Source organism: Anguilla anguilla, chromosome 11 (assembly GCF_013347855.1).
Source record: "Anguilla anguilla isolate fAngAng1 chromosome 11, fAngAng1.pri, whole genome shotgun sequence".
Taxonomy (NCBI): domain Eukaryota; kingdom Metazoa; phylum Chordata; class Actinopteri; order Anguilliformes; family Anguillidae; genus Anguilla; species Anguilla anguilla.
The window spans coordinates 9,069,471-9,088,441 of record NC_049211.1 but is presented as its reverse complement, the minus strand read 5'-3'; the positions used below and the strand labels follow the sequence as shown (position 1 = coordinate 9,088,441).

Here is an 18,971-nt window from a genome sequence, read left to right as displayed (position 1 = left end):
ATTGCTAATTAATCCAATCATAAAAATAGTATGTATAGTAATTAAACGTAAATTGGCACGTAACCTTCGCGGTATTTTGGTGGTGTGAGAAGTTAATTCGGTCTGGCTCAGTCTGTTTACAGGCACGCCCAACAGGCACGCTTCTGCTAATGTAGCAGTTAGTAAACGTAGGCCCTACTGTGCCAACAATATGCCAGGGAAGTGTGCAGCTTCAGTAATATATCAGGGCTCGAAATTAACTTTTTTTACTTGGTAGCACTGGTGCTACCAATTTCAAAAAGTTAGGAGCACCCACCAAAATGTAAGGAGCACCAACAATATATGCAATAGATTTTTTATTAATAAAAAATGACAATAACAGTACGGGTTACAAGTAACAGTTAAACTGTCACGCCTAAAATGTGTCGACTCATCAAGGAATTGCGTGTTATGCATTCAAACGACAAAGCGCTTCTCGTCACATTAATACCGCTAATTAAATCAACCGCCAGTAAACTGCATCGGAGAAATTAGCTGTTTCAACCGGGTCGCTACACAAAACGCTACGTTAATGTTTTAAAAAAAAAATGCCGTAATCGTTCGCTTCAACTTTTCAGCTTTCGATAACGCTAATAAACTGAACATAAACTTTTGTCTTCAGGTAACAAGTAAACGCATTAGGTCTCTGTGTCGCGTGACAGTGGAGTGCTGCAAAAGGGAGTGATTGAAGGCTAATATTAACCAATTTAAAATCAGCATTAAAGGTAAGAATGTCAAGCTCACGATTGATTAGAAGGGTCGCCGTCAGCTCACAAGGCACATACTGAGTGTACGAACTAGCGAATGTACAGAGAAAGAGACGTTCGACTGAAAAAAGAAAAAAAAAAGGTTGCCCCAGAACAATTATTTGCACTCGCACAAATGCTCCCAATTATATTTCGAAGTCGCACAGATTAAATTTTGGGAGCATATGCGACCAAAATGGTCGCAATTTCGAGCCCTGTTTGAGACATTGACGAAAATGTTAAACTATTCGAATTAAAATATGAAAGAATGTATCTAAGTGTGTCTGTCTGGTGTTTATTTGTTTTAGAGAGGCACCATATGTTTCAGATGCAGACCTAATTTTACTTAGTGTTACAATAAATAATTTTAAATCGTCCCGCTGAGATAAAGTCATTTGTTTTGGTCATGGAAATTCAGTTAAAGGTTGTGGAGAAGTCATGGAAAAGTCATTGAGTGTATAAAGTGTATGAACCCTGTAGCTAGCCCTGTAGCTAGCATTCGTTACCTTATTTGCTTACTAGCGCAATGAAATGGACGAAATTCACTCTAGATTTATGACGAGTTTTTTCGTGTATCAAGCCAGTCTGCAAATGACGTTGCCAGGTGGCCTAGCTTGTCAGATGCATTGTAACAGTTTTGTATTATTTTATCTGTAATTAAGAAGTGTTCCCAGGATCAGTGTAAATACGCAATAACTGTTGGATTTATCTCAAGCGGCCAAAACCAGACTTCGTTTTTGAAGCTCATTTCCTGGTCTTGTTGTTCCTGGTTGCTCACTAGCGCCACTTTGCAGCTCCGGCCACGGTCCACCTGTGCGAAGTCAGAAAATGCAGGCATCCCATTTCGTAGTGATTTCATTATGGCGTGTTCTATTTACAGCTGCACTAGACGACCATAAAATAATCCTCCTCTTAAGTTTCTCGGTAGCCGAGTCATTTTTACTATTTCCTTTAGCGTACTTAACCAAATAATTACTCGGCAGAAAGCGTAATCAGCTTGCTATATTTGGTAGTCCAGTAGCCTATGCTAAAACAATTCGCAACTTCGGCTACCAAGCCATTTGACTAGCTAGCTAACCCTAACCAGCAAACATTCAATCTGTCAAACGTGTTTGACGGCTTGTCAGTCGTGTACATTCCGTAAATGTCAACCTGGGCCATGCTTCACGCATGTGACAAGGCTACTATAATCCCAATTTTGGGATGAACACTGCAAAATTTTCAGTTTCATGAAGCGAATTAAGAGTCTCAAGATTTATTTGCCGAATAACATACAACACACGATGAAATCACACACAGAATTTAACGAAATTAACCATCTTTGTAAGACTGGCATTTAGAAAGGAACGTTTTTATCATTTAAGAGACCGACAAGGGCATTTAAGACGGTGGTTCTCAGAATCGGTCCTGGGGGCTACTTGCGTATATTGGCTTTTCTCCATTGGTTTTGATGATTTACAAGAAAAAGATTATAGCCTAATAATAGGCTAATTAGAAATTCAATGTAGGTTACATTATTTTTGTCTTCCTGTACCAGGTGGAAAACTTGCTGTACAAAGTGCGTTGTCATATTTACACGCCTGCAGATCAGTTATTAAAATACTTGGTAGATTTGTTAATCACCGCTCACAGTGTTAATTTTTATCCGGTAGTAAGTGACTTGCGAACGATCGGTCAGCTAGCGTCACCCAGCAAGTAAACACCACAAACGGCGATGGAGTAGCCTAGCTAGTAGCAGTTACTGGCTCCTACCTACGACGATAACTTGCTCGGTTAACAGCAGGTATACCAGACAGTCATACGAAAATTAGCCTAGTCAAATCACCAGTAGCCTACACATCTCTGATTGATTGACCATCAGTGTAGCCGATGTTCTTCCCCTGGTTCATATTGCTAATGCGTGAGCTAACCACGGATAGCCTACCTAGCTCACTGGCGAGCTGATATGCAAGCTAAGCATATTCGTTTTGCTGAGAAACATAAATTGAAGATAACTGAACATAATTGTATTATTAATGTCATACATATAACGTGATTACATGACACAGTACAGTCACGGATGGAAATTAAACTCCGTAAACATTTGATAATATATTTTAAAACATAACGGCAGACAGTCAGCTAGCCTCAAGTTCGTTCTGCAATTCATGGAAAAGTAATTGAAAATCATTGGTGAAAAAGTGTATGAACCCTGTATATAGTATATATCTCTCAGACACAGTATAACATACAATATGTGTTATAAAAGAAGTACTTTTTATCCAACCCTGAGTTTGCATGACTTCTGTAGAATGGTCCAAATACACAATATAAATGTGTCTGTTACAAACATTTGCAAAACAACTGAAATTGTTGCACTTGTTAAATTCAGGCAAAGCTGAATAGTTGTTCCACTGACCTGTGTTTAGGTAAATAAGCCTTAACTAGAAGATCCTAGAGATAGCTTTCTCTTCATTTTTGTTTGACTTTTGGTAGGCAGTGCGAGTTCCACAGTGAAACAAGTAGCCTGCTGTAAAACAGTCTGATCAGTACTTGGAGGAAGTGGCAGTAAATACTGTACATGAAGCATAATTTAGTTCCTCAAATTTAGTTACCATATGCACCAAAAGGGGTGGTGTCACAACGATGTATAAAAAGAATGTTCTTCATTATTTTGAAAAATATTAATTAATGGCACATAATTTTAATTTTAATTTCATTGTAATTAATGAGAAAGATAATATTTTAGTTAGTTGTGCAGTTCACTGACAAATTACCATAGCTAGGTCCATCTTACTTATTCCACACCCATGCAGAGTGTTAATTTGTCGTCCTATCCTGCAATGGGTAATAAGACACATGCTGTATAATTCACTGACGCCATTAAACGCCATTTTCAAATAATGAATGTAACAAGACATTGGGGCATGTGATGAAGAAAGGATTGTGAGGATTATGTATCATGTTAATCTTACTAGGCTGGATCACGGAAACCAGGACTTCTACAAAGGGAAGAAATCTGACCATCATTTTGTGAATTAGGCTATGATACATGGACATCTATCAAGCTCACAGTAAAGTAGTAAGTGTTAAATATACTCTAATAGAGAGTATTTTACACTATGCATGTATTGTACTCTGTACACATGACACTCTTGGGAGTTAAATTAACACTATTTTATTGTGGAATATGCTTTCAATGGAAATTAGACATGTGGCAAATCTCTTTATGGATGGTAAGAGATTAAAATTTTGTCTAATTACCTTATTTTGTATAGCTTTGGTGCTTCTGTTAGGACATCCTCACACCTTCCTGTTTCTGACTTCTGTCTTCTGCCCTCTGTTTCAGTTTTTGTTTGAGTGTCAAACAAAAACAGAATACACTCCCTTATCACAATCAAAGGTAACATTTGTCTTTGTCATTTCACGGATATATCTTCCTGCAACTTGGTAATACATTTTTGTCCCCTGTAGGCAAGGATGAAATTAAGACCCCACCTCTGACCAGTGTTGTGCAAGTTCACACTTCACAAGAGCAAGTTCAGTTCACACAGATTAAAATGAACTAGTTCATGCTCATAGTTCACAATTTTGAATTTAGAACTAAGTTCACAGCCCCAAAAAATGAACTAGTTCAAGTTCATTTATTCTGTTTTAAAAAAAATTATATTCTTTTTCAGTAGAGCCTCCTCCTACCCATCCACCCCAAGCCCCTAATCATTGCCACTGCCCACTTCCCAAACTAAATGAATTACTGTATACTACTATAGAATCAAGATTACTTTTAAAAGCCAAGAAAAAACAATGTGAGTATAGGTTTTACCACTTAAACAATATGTAATATTATGCAGAAAGTGAAAAAAGAGGTGCAAAGGTACGGAAGAGGATTAGGGCCACGTGCAATTTGTTTTGGAGTTCTGACTTCAGTCTCAGAATTCTGACTTTAAAGTCAGAACCAGAGACTGTAAAAAATAAAAAATGGCGAGTATTGTTGGTCCAAATGAATTGTTCTTGTCATTTTGTTATGCTATGTTAATGTGGAAAATACATTGTTACTTCGTATTTTTGAGAAATAACCGGACATCCTTACCTATTAAAATGTAAGTCCTGTAAAAATACACATAATAAACTGTATAAATAAAAAAATCAACCTCATACATACACATTTAGCAATATTAGTACAGACTTATTTACTATATCAACTTTAAGACAAGCATCACGCTCGTATCTCATCGCGACCTATTAAAACCAATGACGTAGACGTCTTCATACTTTCAAACTGCTTTCCTAACGACATTCGCAGAAACAACTCGAATCCAGGCACCGAAACGTGGATTTGCGGTTATTGTTATTTTGTGTCAGGTATGGTAGATTTTTGGGTAAAGTCATACCTTAATAATTTATATGCTTGGCTAGCTAGGCTATCTAACCACCCCCCCCCCTTTGTTTGTAGAACACAAGGACTCATCATCATGGATGTTTTTTAATAAATGCTGACAAAAACTTTACAGTTACACAGAATATTAATGAAAGATGCGAAATATTTTATTGATGAGTAGTCAATACAGTAGCCTATATAACTTAAGGTATGATTTTAACCGCGTTTAGTTTCGTGCTTTTTTTTGAGACAGCCATGACCTTGCTGTTATCTGTTGGTTTACCAGCCGCCCAGTTGTGCAAAAATCCTGGGTTGAAATGGTTAGTTCAAAACCGAAAGTGAATTAGCCTAAGTTACAGCAAACTTTGGACTGTGATAGGCGGATACCAGTTTGGCTCTTGACGCCGTCGTGAGTCAGGTAAGACTTATAGTCTGTGTAGTTACTTAGGAGAAAATGGCAGGAATAGTTGGAATGGAAGATGGTTGCATTTTTTAACACGGGTAAATTCAGCCGCCCTTGCAGCACTTGGATAGTTTAAAATATAATGCGCTGTTCTGTTCGTCAGTGACCTTGTGCAGGCCAATTTGTGTACAGTGCGTCATTGTAGCGAATTCTGTTTACTGCAGGATTGCAAGACTTTCTGGTTAAAATAAGCATGAAAGTTGTCACGCTTTGTGAACATAATATATTTAATGAAACTACCTTGAGCAACAGGTGCGTGGAGCGAGAGAAAATACGTTAACGTTTTTTTAAAATCTTGTTTTTTAAACAGTGTGCATCTTCCAATATTCAGACTTTCTTATTAATCATGTGATTTTTGTTATTTATTAGGCTAATCATTCGTTTTCATGGGTGGAAGAAGTAATTCGGAAGATATTGGGCCGATATCATTGGAGAATTTCATTTGCTATAAGGTTAATTTATTTAATTAATTCAGGAGTCACTCCTGGGGCTTTTATGGTTAATACTGTATTTAGTGAGATAAAGTCTCCACTTTGCTAGGCAACAGATCTGACAGAACATGAGAGAATGAACAGCCACAGGATGAAGGTAAAGGAGCACACGACTTTATGGGGAAATAACAAAGACAGATAAAAACACTACTAGATGGGCTGTATGCAGCTAGTACTGCCACTGTCACCTGAACTAACTGCCCCTGATACAGTCTGCATGGACATGCTCTGATATGGTAAAACCATTTTGATTCTGTTTTAATTTTAGATTTTTTCTGTACATATTTTGTATCACAAACCAAAGACTTGGCACCTGCGCGATCTTGTGCATTCCCAGCATGATTGACATACCCAACACCACCAATGGAAAATAGCACACAGAGGAGCAATTATAAAATGTAAATTCATTGAATATATATTGCTCCAAAAAATGCCAGTGTGAACAGTTATCAAATGTGGTATTTTTAATATGAAAAAAATATTAAAGATTAACATTTTGGAAAAGATTAACTTGTATTAAATGCTTACTGTGTAAATGTTTAAGTGATAAATAATTCAAAACCCAATTCTTGACACAAGTAAAATGTTTAATTATTGACTCAGCACTACTTAAGAAATTGCTGTCTGCTATAGTTCAGTCGATGTTCCATTGCTTTTATATAAATCTTCTTTTTTTGTGTGTAGCAAGTATCTAATGTGAACACAGCTGGAAGAGGACTTCATATGACAGACTTACTATAAGGGAAGATATGTGTCAATTCAGGATGGACAACAGAGATAACTGTTGTTTTGAGCTGAAAGTTATACTGCCCCAGAGTGGCAGCCATTAGAATGATGGAGCACCCTCCTCCAGATGCAGTTGGTTCAGCTCCTACTCCATACCTGTCACCTGCCTGGCATTATCACCCATTGGCCTTCCACCTCGTCTCTCCTCATGAACAGAGCTATCTTTGCCCAGCTTCAGTTGTATCTTGTGATCGACATTCATGCACTGTTTATGTACATTTTTCTGTTTTTATACCTGCACTATACAAATAAAATTGAACTGAATTGAGTTCATTGGAGCAAAAAGACAAAAGTTGGTGTCATTAACTCTTATTATCCATGACGTCTTATTATCAATTCACATATCTTTTTAAGAGAATATCTTTTTATTATCAATTCACATAACTTTTTAATTTAACCATATCTAATTGGTGAATGTGCTTATTTAGATACAACCATTTTCTGGCTAGACTATAATAGCTGAATACCAGCATACATGAGCACATTAGTATATCTGACCATTAAATTCACATTTCATTATATTAAAAAAACATTGGGAAAGAATTACAATGCGAAGTACACCGGCAATTATTAATCTTCAACGGAATTAGGCTTAAAGTGAATCAGAAACTACTTAATTGCACTCAGCTACAATGGCAATATATTCTAAAAAAACATCATCCACAGATTGACAATGAAGGAAGTATTCTGTAACATATAAACACATTAACACCGTACAGTGTCCGTGATCAAATGATCAAATGGCTATGGTCATAAGATTTGTAAATGAATGGTATATGAATGCAGCTTTTCAAAAACCGGCAGTACCAGGATTCAGCCACACAGGTGTTTTCTCTCACCTTCTCATGCATTACAGTCAGGTACCACGCCAACTCGCCTCTTGTGCCATTGGGCAGAGCATGGTGGGCAGAGCTGGGTTTTTTGCCTTCAGCCTCTCCAACTACTTCATCCAAACAAGAAGAACTTACAATTTCCCTTTGACGACTCAAACACCTGCAGGCCTAAATGCAACATTGCTCAATTTCCTATGTAACACACATAAAATTCAAAATACAAATGGTGACAGGCTGGTAATAAAAATCACACGACCAAATCCTGTACATGTGAATTATTTACCTGTTTTCAGCACTTTACACTCTTGATACGGGTCTGAACAGTGTTGTCGAAGACAGGGTTAACAAGAAACAGCATCCGTTTAATATTTTTTATAAGTGGATCATGATTATTCAATTGCACATATTTATAAGGAAGCTTTGGTTGTACATTGGTTATTTTCAGGGACATTAAAATAGTTGAAGTAGTTACAGGTTTTCCAAAAACACAGGATTTTGGCTTTGTCTTCCTCTGGGTGGTTTCTTTAAACAGCTAGAGCAATAGCTAGAGCTAGCTCATCTTTTTGGATTAATCTAATTATCTCCCAGCCACCTTGATGCTTTAGTGTATCTTATTAAGCCTGTGATATCATGCTATGATTGTGCAGTTAAACCAGCGAAACAGAAGATAAGATTACAACTGATATTTGGAGATCAGCTATATGTTGGTGAACTTTCATCTTGTGAAGAATACACTGTATTCAACAGTGAGAGAATATGGCAACACCTTCCCTCTCTGTCACATGTCGGTTTCAGTTCTTATCTGAGGCGGGTGTGGTTTTCACGCTGTGTGTCTCGGCTGTTGTGAGGGGAGCCATTTTCTCTCCTTTCTGTTGCAGTCTTTGGTGGAACGCTGTCCGATCGTCGATTATTTTCTGGGGGAAAGAGAAACCACGGGATATTTGACCTTTGAAAACCTTGCTGCACTGCACAATAACATTAGTCATTGTGCTTTTGGTGGGTAGATGACGAGCATGTAAATCAGCTCCATGTAAAGGAGGAGTGATGGGATTTAACCCTGAATGGACAGTGTTCTACCTGCATGGTCTGAAGAAGGGCAGCATCAGTGATTTCAGCCTGGGGTTGTTTAGCACCAGGAGCAGAATAGGCAGCCTGAATGATCTTCACCCGCAGCCTTTCAAACTAAGAAAACAAAAGAGCAAAGTACTTTAACAGTACGACTTAGCCCTGGAAACATCCAGACAGAGAGTCATGTAATCTGGCATCACTGACACACATTACTGTGATACAGTGGTTGACTTAAAGCCTTGGCTAAGCTGATCTATGTGAGTGCGTTGGTTAGACATGCATGCATTAATTCTGAGTCACTTCACCGAAGCTGAGCTTTCAAAGACACCATCTGAGATAGGAGGAACTATGCAACAATATCATATGGATCAGGAGTCAACCAACCGTATCAGAACTACCCGGAGAGAGGCGTCGCTGGACTGATGCATTTGAGCTCTGCACTGAAGAGGTTGTTTACGATATGATACGATACAACTTTGTGGTCAGTTTGCTCTTATTGCTCCCGAGTGGTTCAGTCATTAAATGGTGCTTGCTGGGCCCTGTAGCTATTCACATCACAGTGACATCATTAGGTGACTCGGTACGTGAGTCTCTCACCTTCTCGTGTATTACAGTCAGGTACCATGGCAACTTGTGTCCTGTTCCATTGGCCACAGCATGGTGGGCAGAGCTGGGCCTTATCTCTTCAGTCCCTCTGACTCCTTCTTCATTCAAACAGGAAAAACTTCCAATGTCCTTTTGAGAAGGCAAACACCTGCAGACTTAAATGCAACGTTGGTCAATTTCCTATGCAGCACACATGAAATAAAAAAGGGGACAAATTGGTAATAGTAGTGGTAATAGTTTGCAGCATTGTACACCCTTGATACGACTCTGAACACAGCATTTTCAAAGGCAAGGCATCTGTGTCTGCTTCATATTTTTTTTTAACGAGTTAACCATGATTATTCAATTGCGCATATTTAAGGGAGGTTTGATTGTACACTCTGGTTAATTTCAGGGACATTAATATTAAGCGTTGAAGTAATTACAGGTTTCCTAAAAACACAAGCTTTTGGTTTTATCCTGCTCTGGGTGGTTTCTTTAAATACAGCCAGGGAAAATTTAGAACAGCTCATCATTTTGCATTAATGTAATTATCTCCCAATAACCTTGATGCTTTAATGTTATTATTATCTTATTAACCCTCCTGTTCTGTTCATTTTTTAGGTACAGCAAAAATGTTCCCGGGTCAATCCCCATACAGGGGGGGTTTGCAAATACATGAAATGAACCATTTTCATTTAAAATGTTGATTACACTAATTAAGGCCAGTAGAAGAAGTTTCATACTGAAAAAATAATTTTAAGTATTTTTCCTAGATTTTCAAACTTTAAAAAGGGTCAATTTGACCCGCAACATAACAGGAGGGTTAAGCTTGTGAGATCATGCTCTGATTGTCACATTAAACCAATGACACAGAAGATAAGATTACAACTGATATTTGGAGATCAGCTATAGGTAGATAAATTTACATCTTGTGAAGAGTGCAGAATTACTGGTTTTCAGATGATTGGTTGAAGTGTTGGGACACTTTGGACACTGACTGTGTGTGCAAGGCAAGTGGTTCTGCTCATTTCGACATCCCTGTGGATCGACTGTCAATGAGGACACAGAGTCTCCCTACAATGTGGGAAAATATTAACATTACATTACTTCCAAAGCAACTTACACAACTGTTTTTGTTTCATTACATAGCATCCATTTATACAGCTGGATATATACTTAAGCACTTTTACTGTAATTACCTTGCTGAAGGGTACTACAACCGTTTCCTAACTGGGAATCAACCCTGCAACCTTTGAGTTACAAGCCCAGTTCTTTATCCATTATAATTCTTCGGTCACCTTACTGTGTGAGTTTGACAGCATGGTATCTGTGGCTGCAGGCTTTGAGTTTTCACTCCACTCCAGTGGGCTGTCTTTGGCCTTCTCAATGGGATCTTCTCCTGCACAGCTGCCATCATTGCCCCTGGAAAGAGTTCCCCTGAGTACAGAAAGCACCAAAGCGGTGCATGGAGCTACAACTGCAACAATTACACATTCAGTGATTTTCTGCACCAGGAGTATTCATGAGTATTGACTGGCCCAGTACAGAGTATATACTAGCAACTACATTCTTACACATCAAAATGCCCATGCAGATACCCGTACTCTACAAGCAGTGCTTCCACATCATATTGTCTATATAATTACTAAATACATATCCAACAGGCTAGCAGTTCACAGAAAAAACAAAAAATAAAGTATAATGAATATTCAATGTAGGCTACTGTCAATATTTTTGGTCTGTCAACCGGCTGAAATCATGGAGCCAACAATTCACCTGAAATAATATTTTTTTAGATTTCATTGCAGCTACATTTAAAAAAATCTTATTAATCTAGTAAATTAGTCGTCCACACCTAACCGAATAAGGAGTTTTAAAGTCACTCCCAAAAAGCATTTGACTGGTAATTTAGTACGAACGGGACGAATATACCGTCAAAGTGTAGGCTATCAAACAACCAGCTGGCTTTAACTGAATGCAGAACTAGAAGAGCATTGAACCGACGATTCTACTTTGTTGTCAGCGTTGCGAAGTAAAAGATACAACATCGGGATATTTCGGTTTGTTACATTTTTTTCCTCCTTTATTAATGCGCTGTCGACTATAATTACAATACAGGCTACATTATTTCCAAAATACACAGTTTATAGCTGGGCTGTGAAACAGATAATTTTTTGGCAAAAGAAATACAAATTGCGTTACCCTGAAAACAGCATCGGAAGAGTACGGAAGAGGATTAGGGTCAAGTGAAATTTTTTTTTGAGTTCTGAGATTAAAGTCAGAATTCTGAGAATAAAGTCAGAACTCAAAAAAAAAAAAATTCACATGGCCCTAATCCTCTTCCGTATACGCCAAATGCACGGCTTCTTAAGAAAAAGTATTTTGTGGTCTGTACTTTCTTTCTAGGATAGATAGCGCCATCTGCCGATTAAGGCGTGTGTCACATAAGTACCTTGGGAGACGACCTTCAGCATTTTAAATTCAAAAGACCGTAATTAGAAGTGACTGGTAAACCAGTTAGTGATTAGAAGTGTCATGTTAATCAGTCAGTGATACTATTGTAACAACTAAAAAAAAGGTGCAACCTGAGTGGTTGGAGGTGCACTCCAAATGGGAGCCTTTTAAATAATTATAAACCTCAGGGATAGAGACACAGCAGAGACCAGTGCATCTCAGTGTGCATAATGTTCAATGTTAAATCACGCTTTAGACAGATCATGCAGGACGCAGCTTGACCAGGTCCAAATTCACTCAATTTTCTTCACTCAATCAAGATTTTCCTAGACGTACGTTAACTTAACATAACTTAACATTGAATACTTTAATGTTGTAGTCTTGCTACATCTGGTCTAGAAAAATGTTCAAAAATACTCGGATAGATACACTTACTGGTGGGTTCTCTTATTTATGGATAAGAGCATATCCTGAAGTAAGGTATTTATGTAATTTAAGCAATGTAAGCTTATGTAACGGCAGATTTTCCATTCACAATGAAGGGTGGAAACACGTTATCAGTGCCCCTTCTTGTCCAATGAACTCCGCTCTGTGTTAACGCAAAATAAAAATCTTTGGTGGTGCTGTGCTTGGGAACCGTTGCTGCATCTCCCTGGCAACATCAAGCCAAGCAGTAGATTATACTATTAGCTACAGAATTAGAGGGGGGAAAGCAGTATTACATTCATACAAAGCTTATTTTATAAGAAAAAGATGCAATGTATTTAAAATTAGGCATTAGTATAGTGTACAATAATATGTGTCTTTGATCTCTACAATAAATGTCATATTGTATTTTCGATAAGGATTTAAAGAGTCACATACGTACCCCTATGTTGAGTAGTAGAACAAATTCAACAGTAACGTCATGGCGGAGACTGCGATTGAAATTTACAGCTAGCAAGCTGGGTAAGTTTCTTATTGTTTATTACATTATATGTTCGCATGTTATAGTTACACACACATAAAGGAATTAAAATGTAATTCCTATTACTTTCTAATTTATACGGAGTGACTGCATGGCGGAACCTATTGTTAGTTGCACATATTCGCTTGCTATTTTTACTAACGTTAGTCAGCTATCGATACCTTGCTAACGCGCTGCATTTTAGCTGGCTTAATTATCAATATGATGGTGTTGCTGTCATTGAATTACGGTGACTTTTCCCTGTAAGACTGGTTGTGTAAGAAAGGGATCACGTCTGAGTCAGAATAAGTTCTAGTATAAAAATGCATTGTTGATATGGGGAGAACAGCCAGCTAGCTGGTTGCCAGTTGCTAGCAAAACCATAGTTAATAGTTAGACTAAGTCAACGTTAGCCGCCAGAATCTCTGCTTTTCTGCAAAGGCTAATTTAGCCAATTAACATAGCTAGCTTAGTTAAACAGCTCCCTCGTTAACGTTAACTTTTTATCATATTGTTTCTACAGTCTTTCTACATGTACTGGTTCTCTAACTTTCACCATGACCGAGTGGAGAACATTGTTTGATGGTAGCCGAGTGATTCCTCCTCACAACCAGAGTGTGCGTCTGGCTGAAGAGCTACCTCCAGCGTGTTTTCAGATTGCACTGAAACATCTCCAAGGAGGTTCCATTGGACAGGTAAGGTAATTTAGCCTGAACAGGTATTACAGTTTTTAGGTTTGACAAACGGAGGGGAAATGATATCTGTGATATAGCTGGTTAACTTCTTGTAAAAGATTGGTTTTAGGTGGAATTCGTATAAAATATAATCTTTGTCAGCAAAGGAAATGTATCAGTAATGTGTAGGAAACGAACCAGAAAAGAGATTGATTATTATTTAATTCAGGAACCAACAGTTTAAGAGGCCATTGTGAAGTTTAAATCAATCCCGAGTAGTGTTTCTTAGAATAAAATAAGTTTTTGCGGGCCACGCCAGATGAGTAATGTTTGTCCTTGCAACATAAAAATATGCTTGTTGGTGACCCCTCAATGGAGATTTGATCTTTGTTTTTATACTTTCCCTTTTGCGTTTGTGTTGTTTAACAGTGTACTAAATTCTGTTGTTACAGACATTGTAAACGAAAACAGACACAAAATACACATCCTTTTCACCTCAACCTTTCGTTATTGTTTGCTGTTTTTAAACAATAAATATTACTGCAGTTGCTGAAATACAAGTCATTATTGTATTGTTGATTACTATTATTTACTCGTGGTCAGATGTTGATCGTGCCTGAGTCAAACACAAAAAGATGGCTGCAAACTACTCAGTATTTAGACAGTTTCTTAGCATCACATTCTCACTACAAGACTAGAAAACAGTTCTGTGAGAAAACACTGGGCAGCCATTTTAGAAGCTGCTATTCTCTTCTGACCAATTGAACTTGAACTTCAATCAGGTCTTTCAGGAGGACATAGAAAATTAGAAGAGAACCTTGGAAACTGATAGGCCAGTGTCCCAAGATCACCCTTGTAGCTGGTGGCTGGCTTATTTTCAATAAATAAAAAAAGTTCTCTTTGGTTGTATTTCATAGATACCTCAAGCGCAATGCTTAGACTGCTTCTTTTTATATGATGCTGTCAGTAGGTGTGTTTTTCTTTGAGAAAGTGCTGTGGCGGGGAATAATTTGTCAGTTGAGTGATCACTCAGGCCCCTCTTTCTCCCTCTGATCCCCCAGCGCCTGCTCGAGGGGCTCCAGGGGGTGAGGTTTCAGCTGCGAGTCTCCCTATTTGATGTCAGCCACCGACACTTTTTCGGGAGGACGTGGAAGAGCCCGTTGCTGCAGCAGACGAGGACTGGCTCGGGGCAAGCCGGCAGGGTGCCTTTTAATGAGGTGAAGTGCAGTGTGCTATCTGTCTCTCTTCTGAAACCTGTCGTCACCATGCCAGAGCTCTGAGATGTTGACGCTCCTGGGCCATCTTCACATGTTAAAAGTCCACAGTTGTCTTGGAATTCTGAAATCATAAGTACGACTCAGGCGAAGTTTTATAAGTGCATGTGTTGCCTCCTACTACTTTTTTTTATTATGCGGTGAAATTTGACGTTCTTGCATGGTTTCAAAACCAACTTCAGTCATAAGCGTAGCACCGGTCTCCTCAGGTACTTGTATATCGGTGCGGACACAGGCCTCATACAAGCCTCTTACAAACCACCGAATTCATTTTAAATTCAGATAGAGAAAGGGGTGTGAGCTGCGAAAGCTATACACCATATTTATATTTTTCTCATAAGGGGCATACATGATTAGATCCGCACATGTGTGTAATAGAAATGCTTGTTTAATAGAAAATAATTGCTTTTGTATTAGCAGGAATCACAAAGGGACAGCACTGGCCCATTATTTTTTTTTCTGTGTCTCTGTGTGGATGATTTGAACATTATGCATGATTTGAGGGAAAACATCTCCAGGATTTGATGATGGGGATCATTGTTTCTGCCTCTGAAAAATATTTTTCGGCACCATGATACAGAACTTTTGTCTGTCAGGTATTCAACTCTTGCCTTTCTTAAAGACAACTGCTTAATTAAAGCACAAGGTATCATCTAATGATCGGCACTTACAGAGTTGCCATGTTCCTGGCAGTTTAGCTATGAGGAGCCTGGGCCCCATTATGTCCTTCAAAATAGACAAAACTGTTTTCTTCTAAAGAAAGTGTGATATTGGGGACTTTGTAAACCTGAATGCTGCATGGCCTCACTTTGGTTTCACTTTCATCAACTGCTATAGCAGCAAAATGAATAAAAGCAACAAACAGGAAAAATAATAAAATCATGTGTACTGTGCAATTAATTGCATATCTGCAAAGGTAGTCCAGGTTACAGGCAATTGTATGTTTTGGGTCGCTTCCATATGCTAGAGCAAAACGATAAAATATCAGCATAGTCAAGAAATATTTTGAAAAAAACTTTGTAAATTAAACATTTCATTGAAATCTGAATTTTCGGTACAATAAGATAGAAAAGAAAAGACGTGATGATTTCAAAAATTATGAAAATGTTGAGTTTTCTGTACGCTCATTATGCTTTGTGAAGCTGTAGTTTAGTTGCTCTCATCAGGAAGTCACTCTAATTGGTGGCTCATTCTAATTAGCGTTCAGTACACAAGGCATGTGACAAATATTACAACAAAAACAAGGCCAGCTTTGAGTATGTTGTGCAACCTTCGGATGGTACACAGTAGGTATGTTTATCCTACAAATTAATTCAGGAAGTGGCTTTTGCAATGCTTACTTACTCCTAAAATAAGCATTTACTGCCCAAAAACACAAACGTCCAAATGTCTTCAGTCGTTAATATATGTAGTCCCTCCAGTGATCTCATTCATTCATTTACCAAAAAAAAAAAGAAGAAAAATAGTAATTTAGAGGGCTTTAGAGGGCTCTAAAGACATTCTGAGGTCAGGAGCATTAAAAATATACTGCCGAATACTTAATATTCATGTTGGGCCACAGGAGAATGACCGTACGGCTCAGGTGAGTGGAGATAGAAGTCTGGAGTGGTAACTAGGCCACTTCATAGCAGCGGGCAGCAAGGGGAGTTCTGTACTGGTAAGCTTCAAATATCAGCTGGACAGAGAGTGAGTTCGGTGGATGGCTAACAAGGACCCAGCCCCAGGTTCAGCCTGCTCATTTTTCAGAGACAAACAAGCATTATTTTTCCCATCGTAATGACTGATGGCTTTCATATTTCTCCCCCCTGAAGCTTCCAGTTTTTGGTGGCTAAATGGAAGAAAATGATCTGCTATGAGATCCTGAGAGAATAATGGGGAATGCTTTTCACTTGCCAGAATTTTTTTCTCAAAGAGTAAATGAATGTGCAGTGTCTCGCACAACATTCTGTTTATTGGTTGCTGAAATAATCTTCTGTTAAGATTTCAGAAAAATAATAACATGTTTAGAATATAAAGGATGCTATTTAAAAAGACTTATGAATGATGAGCCTTTGCATGCAGGTGTAATCAAGCGATAAATATACCGCATGTGATATCCGAGACAGCAGTTATGAGAAAATGCCACCTCATTCTGAAATTTATATGAGTTTTGTATCATCTTGTTCTTGAAATGAGAAACGTGTCATTGCCTCCAGTTTCACCAGGAATGGTACACGTGGGCTACAGGGCAGTTATGGTTCTATTCTAATTGTCCATTGTTCTTACTGGCTCCAGTACTACTAGCAATGATTTCCCAACCATGCAGGCCTCCGACAGTTTTGTGATGGAAATGTGAATCATTTGGTGATTTATGCAAACTGAAGAAACATAATAGTTTTGGCTGTATGCCTGGCGACAAGGTCAGGGTACAAACAGTCTCTCTATAATGAAGAGTTCTGAGAAGGTCTGATCAGGATTCTCAAGTGCAGTATTGACCTAATTAGCTACCATTATTTGATTGAATTTATATAACAGCAGACTTAGTTTTCTTATAGAATTGTATTTTTGTGTAGTTTTGAAAGGCCTGAAAAAATGTTATAAGGAAGAAAATAATTGATGACTTGATTTCCATCTTAGTGCATTTATGTGTGACAGAGACAATCAAGAGAATGGTGAACACTTGTACAAAACACACGTCTAACATGTGCTCTTTACCGGCTTTTGTGGGATGGAGACTCAATATAGAGAACATAGCGTTGGGCTGGACTGCATCTCTGTCTGTGCGTGCGTGTGTGTGTGTGTGTGCTGCATCTTCCTGTTCACTGTTCCGTCCTCTCTGTTTCTCCAAACCTTACTTATTTCTGTTCTTCTCTCCTTTCATCCATGTCCTTTTCTCTCTGGTTGTCTCTACACTCACTGTCCCCCCTCCCTCCCCCACTCCACGGAGCATATACATCGCCTTGGCGTTGCGCTGACAGTTAAAGCTGACTCCTGGCCCTTGACTGTGAGTCTCGGGAATAGATGGCTGTTGTCACGGTATCGCCGTGACGACTGCCCTCCCCAGTCTGCAGCCGGGCACGGCTCCCGTCCATCACGCCTTCTTCCCCCCCCGTTTCAGCGCTCACAGCATCGATCTCTGTGAGGGTCTCTCTGTCTTTCCCCGGCCCGGGAATCGAAAGGCCTGACGGGATCTTAAATGGCAGACGTGAATCGCTTTTTCACCGAAATCCATCAAAATGGAGACGTGGAGTCACAGTATATACTCTCCCACCTCTTATCTTAAAAGCACACAGGGGTTTGGATTAGGATCCTATTAAACAATTGATTGTTTTCAGACCCGCCCCTGTGAGCTCAGCTCAGGAAAAGCTGTGAGAGACTTTTTTTTAGATTAAATCTTAATGAAAGAAGACTATTTTACATGACAGTTTTAATTAAACTGAGGTTCAATAAATGATGGGTATACAGTTTAATAATTTCAGCAACCTTAAAGAGGTATTGTTTATTATTTATTTGGATCCCCATTTGTTGTCGCCAACTACTTTTCCTGGTGTGTGCATAAAAAAGAGTAGATGGGTAGATAGTTCACATTATGAAGGTTTTTTTTATTTATTTTGAATTAAGTTTCAGTGTAAGTGTTTGATTGGCCTGGACAGTTTTTGCGACCTGCTTATGTCTTATGAAGTCTTTCCCACAGGTTGAGAACTTTATTTGTGCTGGTGTCAGGTTTTTTCTTTTTGGGTGTTTAAGTTGGGGGGTCTGCGGCCCAGACAGAGATCACATTTTGTGTTGAGCCACTTTTATATATATATTTATTTATTTATTTTGGTGCACTTTTGTGTTTATGTTTTTACTTTGGCCGTGTCTTCAGAAGAAACTGAAATCTGTACAGCACTTTCCGTGTGAAGTTGTACCGGCGACATAGAGAATGAACAGAATGAAAATGCAACCCATGAACTAAAACAATTTTTGCATTAATGGTATCAGTTACAGACAAACCTTTATGCTGTATGAATTTGGAGGATAATATAGTCAGTCACATACAAATTCTAGACATAAGTTAAGGGCTTTAAAGTCATTGGTACCTGATAGCCAAAATGCCCTAATTTCTAGAAAACACAATGATTTTCATCAATTTCAATTAAATTAGTATGGCTGTATGCCACTTTGACGTTTGAAAGGAAAAAATATGAGTACAAAAGTATTGTATGTTTCTCATAGAAATAAGTAACTACCGAAAAATCTTTTCAGGCGGGTTGCCCAAATAGACCCAAATGTCGGAAACACCGTAGCGTCT

The 18,971-nt window shown here is 38.5% G+C and overlaps 2 protein-coding genes and 1 long non-coding RNA gene across 15 annotated transcripts in view; 2 read left to right on the top strand and 1 right to left on the bottom strand.

Annotated features, from left to right (window-relative positions):
* Positions 1-5,341: 5,341 nt before the first annotated feature.
* Positions 5,342-7,153, top strand: LOC118207582. 2 transcript variants are annotated; one of them, XR_004761414.1, is made up of 3 exons: positions 5,342-5,539; positions 6,125-6,172; positions 6,760-7,153. It is a non-coding gene; the product is annotated as an uncharacterized LOC118207582 (long non-coding RNA). The 2 variants fall into 2 exon arrangements; XR_004761413.1 differs by having other exon boundaries at positions 5,342-6,036.
* Positions 7,154-8,035: 882 nt separating this feature from the next.
* LOC118207574 lies at positions 8,036-12,307 on the bottom strand. Of its 12 annotated transcripts, none has more exons than XM_035381307.1 (6): positions 12,240-12,307; positions 10,649-10,787; positions 10,277-10,424; positions 9,360-9,523; positions 8,772-8,876; positions 8,036-8,608 (listed from the first exon to the last, which is right to left on the bottom strand). In XM_035381307.1, exons 1-6 carry the CDS (start codon positions 12,269-12,271, stop codon positions 8,486-8,488), a joined length of 711 nt encoding a protein of 236 aa, XP_035237198.1. In that variant the 5' UTR covers positions 12,272-12,307; the 3' UTR covers positions 8,036-8,485. The 12 variants fall into 12 exon arrangements, 6 of the variants coding, with proteins under 6 accessions (XP_035237198.1, XP_035237201.1, XP_035237199.1 ...); XM_035381310.1 differs by having other exon boundaries at positions 10,301-10,424; XM_035381308.1 differs by having other exon boundaries at positions 10,649-10,772.
* nphp4 (nephronophthisis 4) overlaps positions 11,696-18,971 on the top strand; it is a 154,343-nt gene continuing 147,067 nt past the window's right edge. The window contains exons 1-3 of the mRNA XM_035381236.1: positions 11,696-12,752; positions 13,274-13,445; positions 14,486-14,641. Coding sequence (XP_035237127.1) covers positions 13,308-13,445; positions 14,486-14,641 — 294 coding nt within the window. The 5' untranslated portion in view covers positions 11,696-12,752; positions 13,274-13,307. The remainder of the gene's footprint in view (positions 12,753-13,273; positions 13,446-14,485; positions 14,642-18,971) is intronic.

Excerpts from the sequence above, each read along its gene's own strand:
- LOC118207574 (XM_035381307.1), bottom strand. The coding sequence starts at position 12,271 with ATGCTCTTATCCATAAATAAGAGAACCCACCA. Across the intron at positions 8,877-9,359 it reads TGACTGTAATACACGAGAAG|TTTGAAAGGCTGCGGGTGAA; the intron begins GTGAGAGACTCA and ends TTGTTTTCTTAG. Across the intron at positions 8,609-8,771 it reads CCCTTCTTCAGACCATGCAG|AAAATAATCGACGATCGGAC; the intron begins GTAGAACACTGT and ends TCTTTCCCCCAG.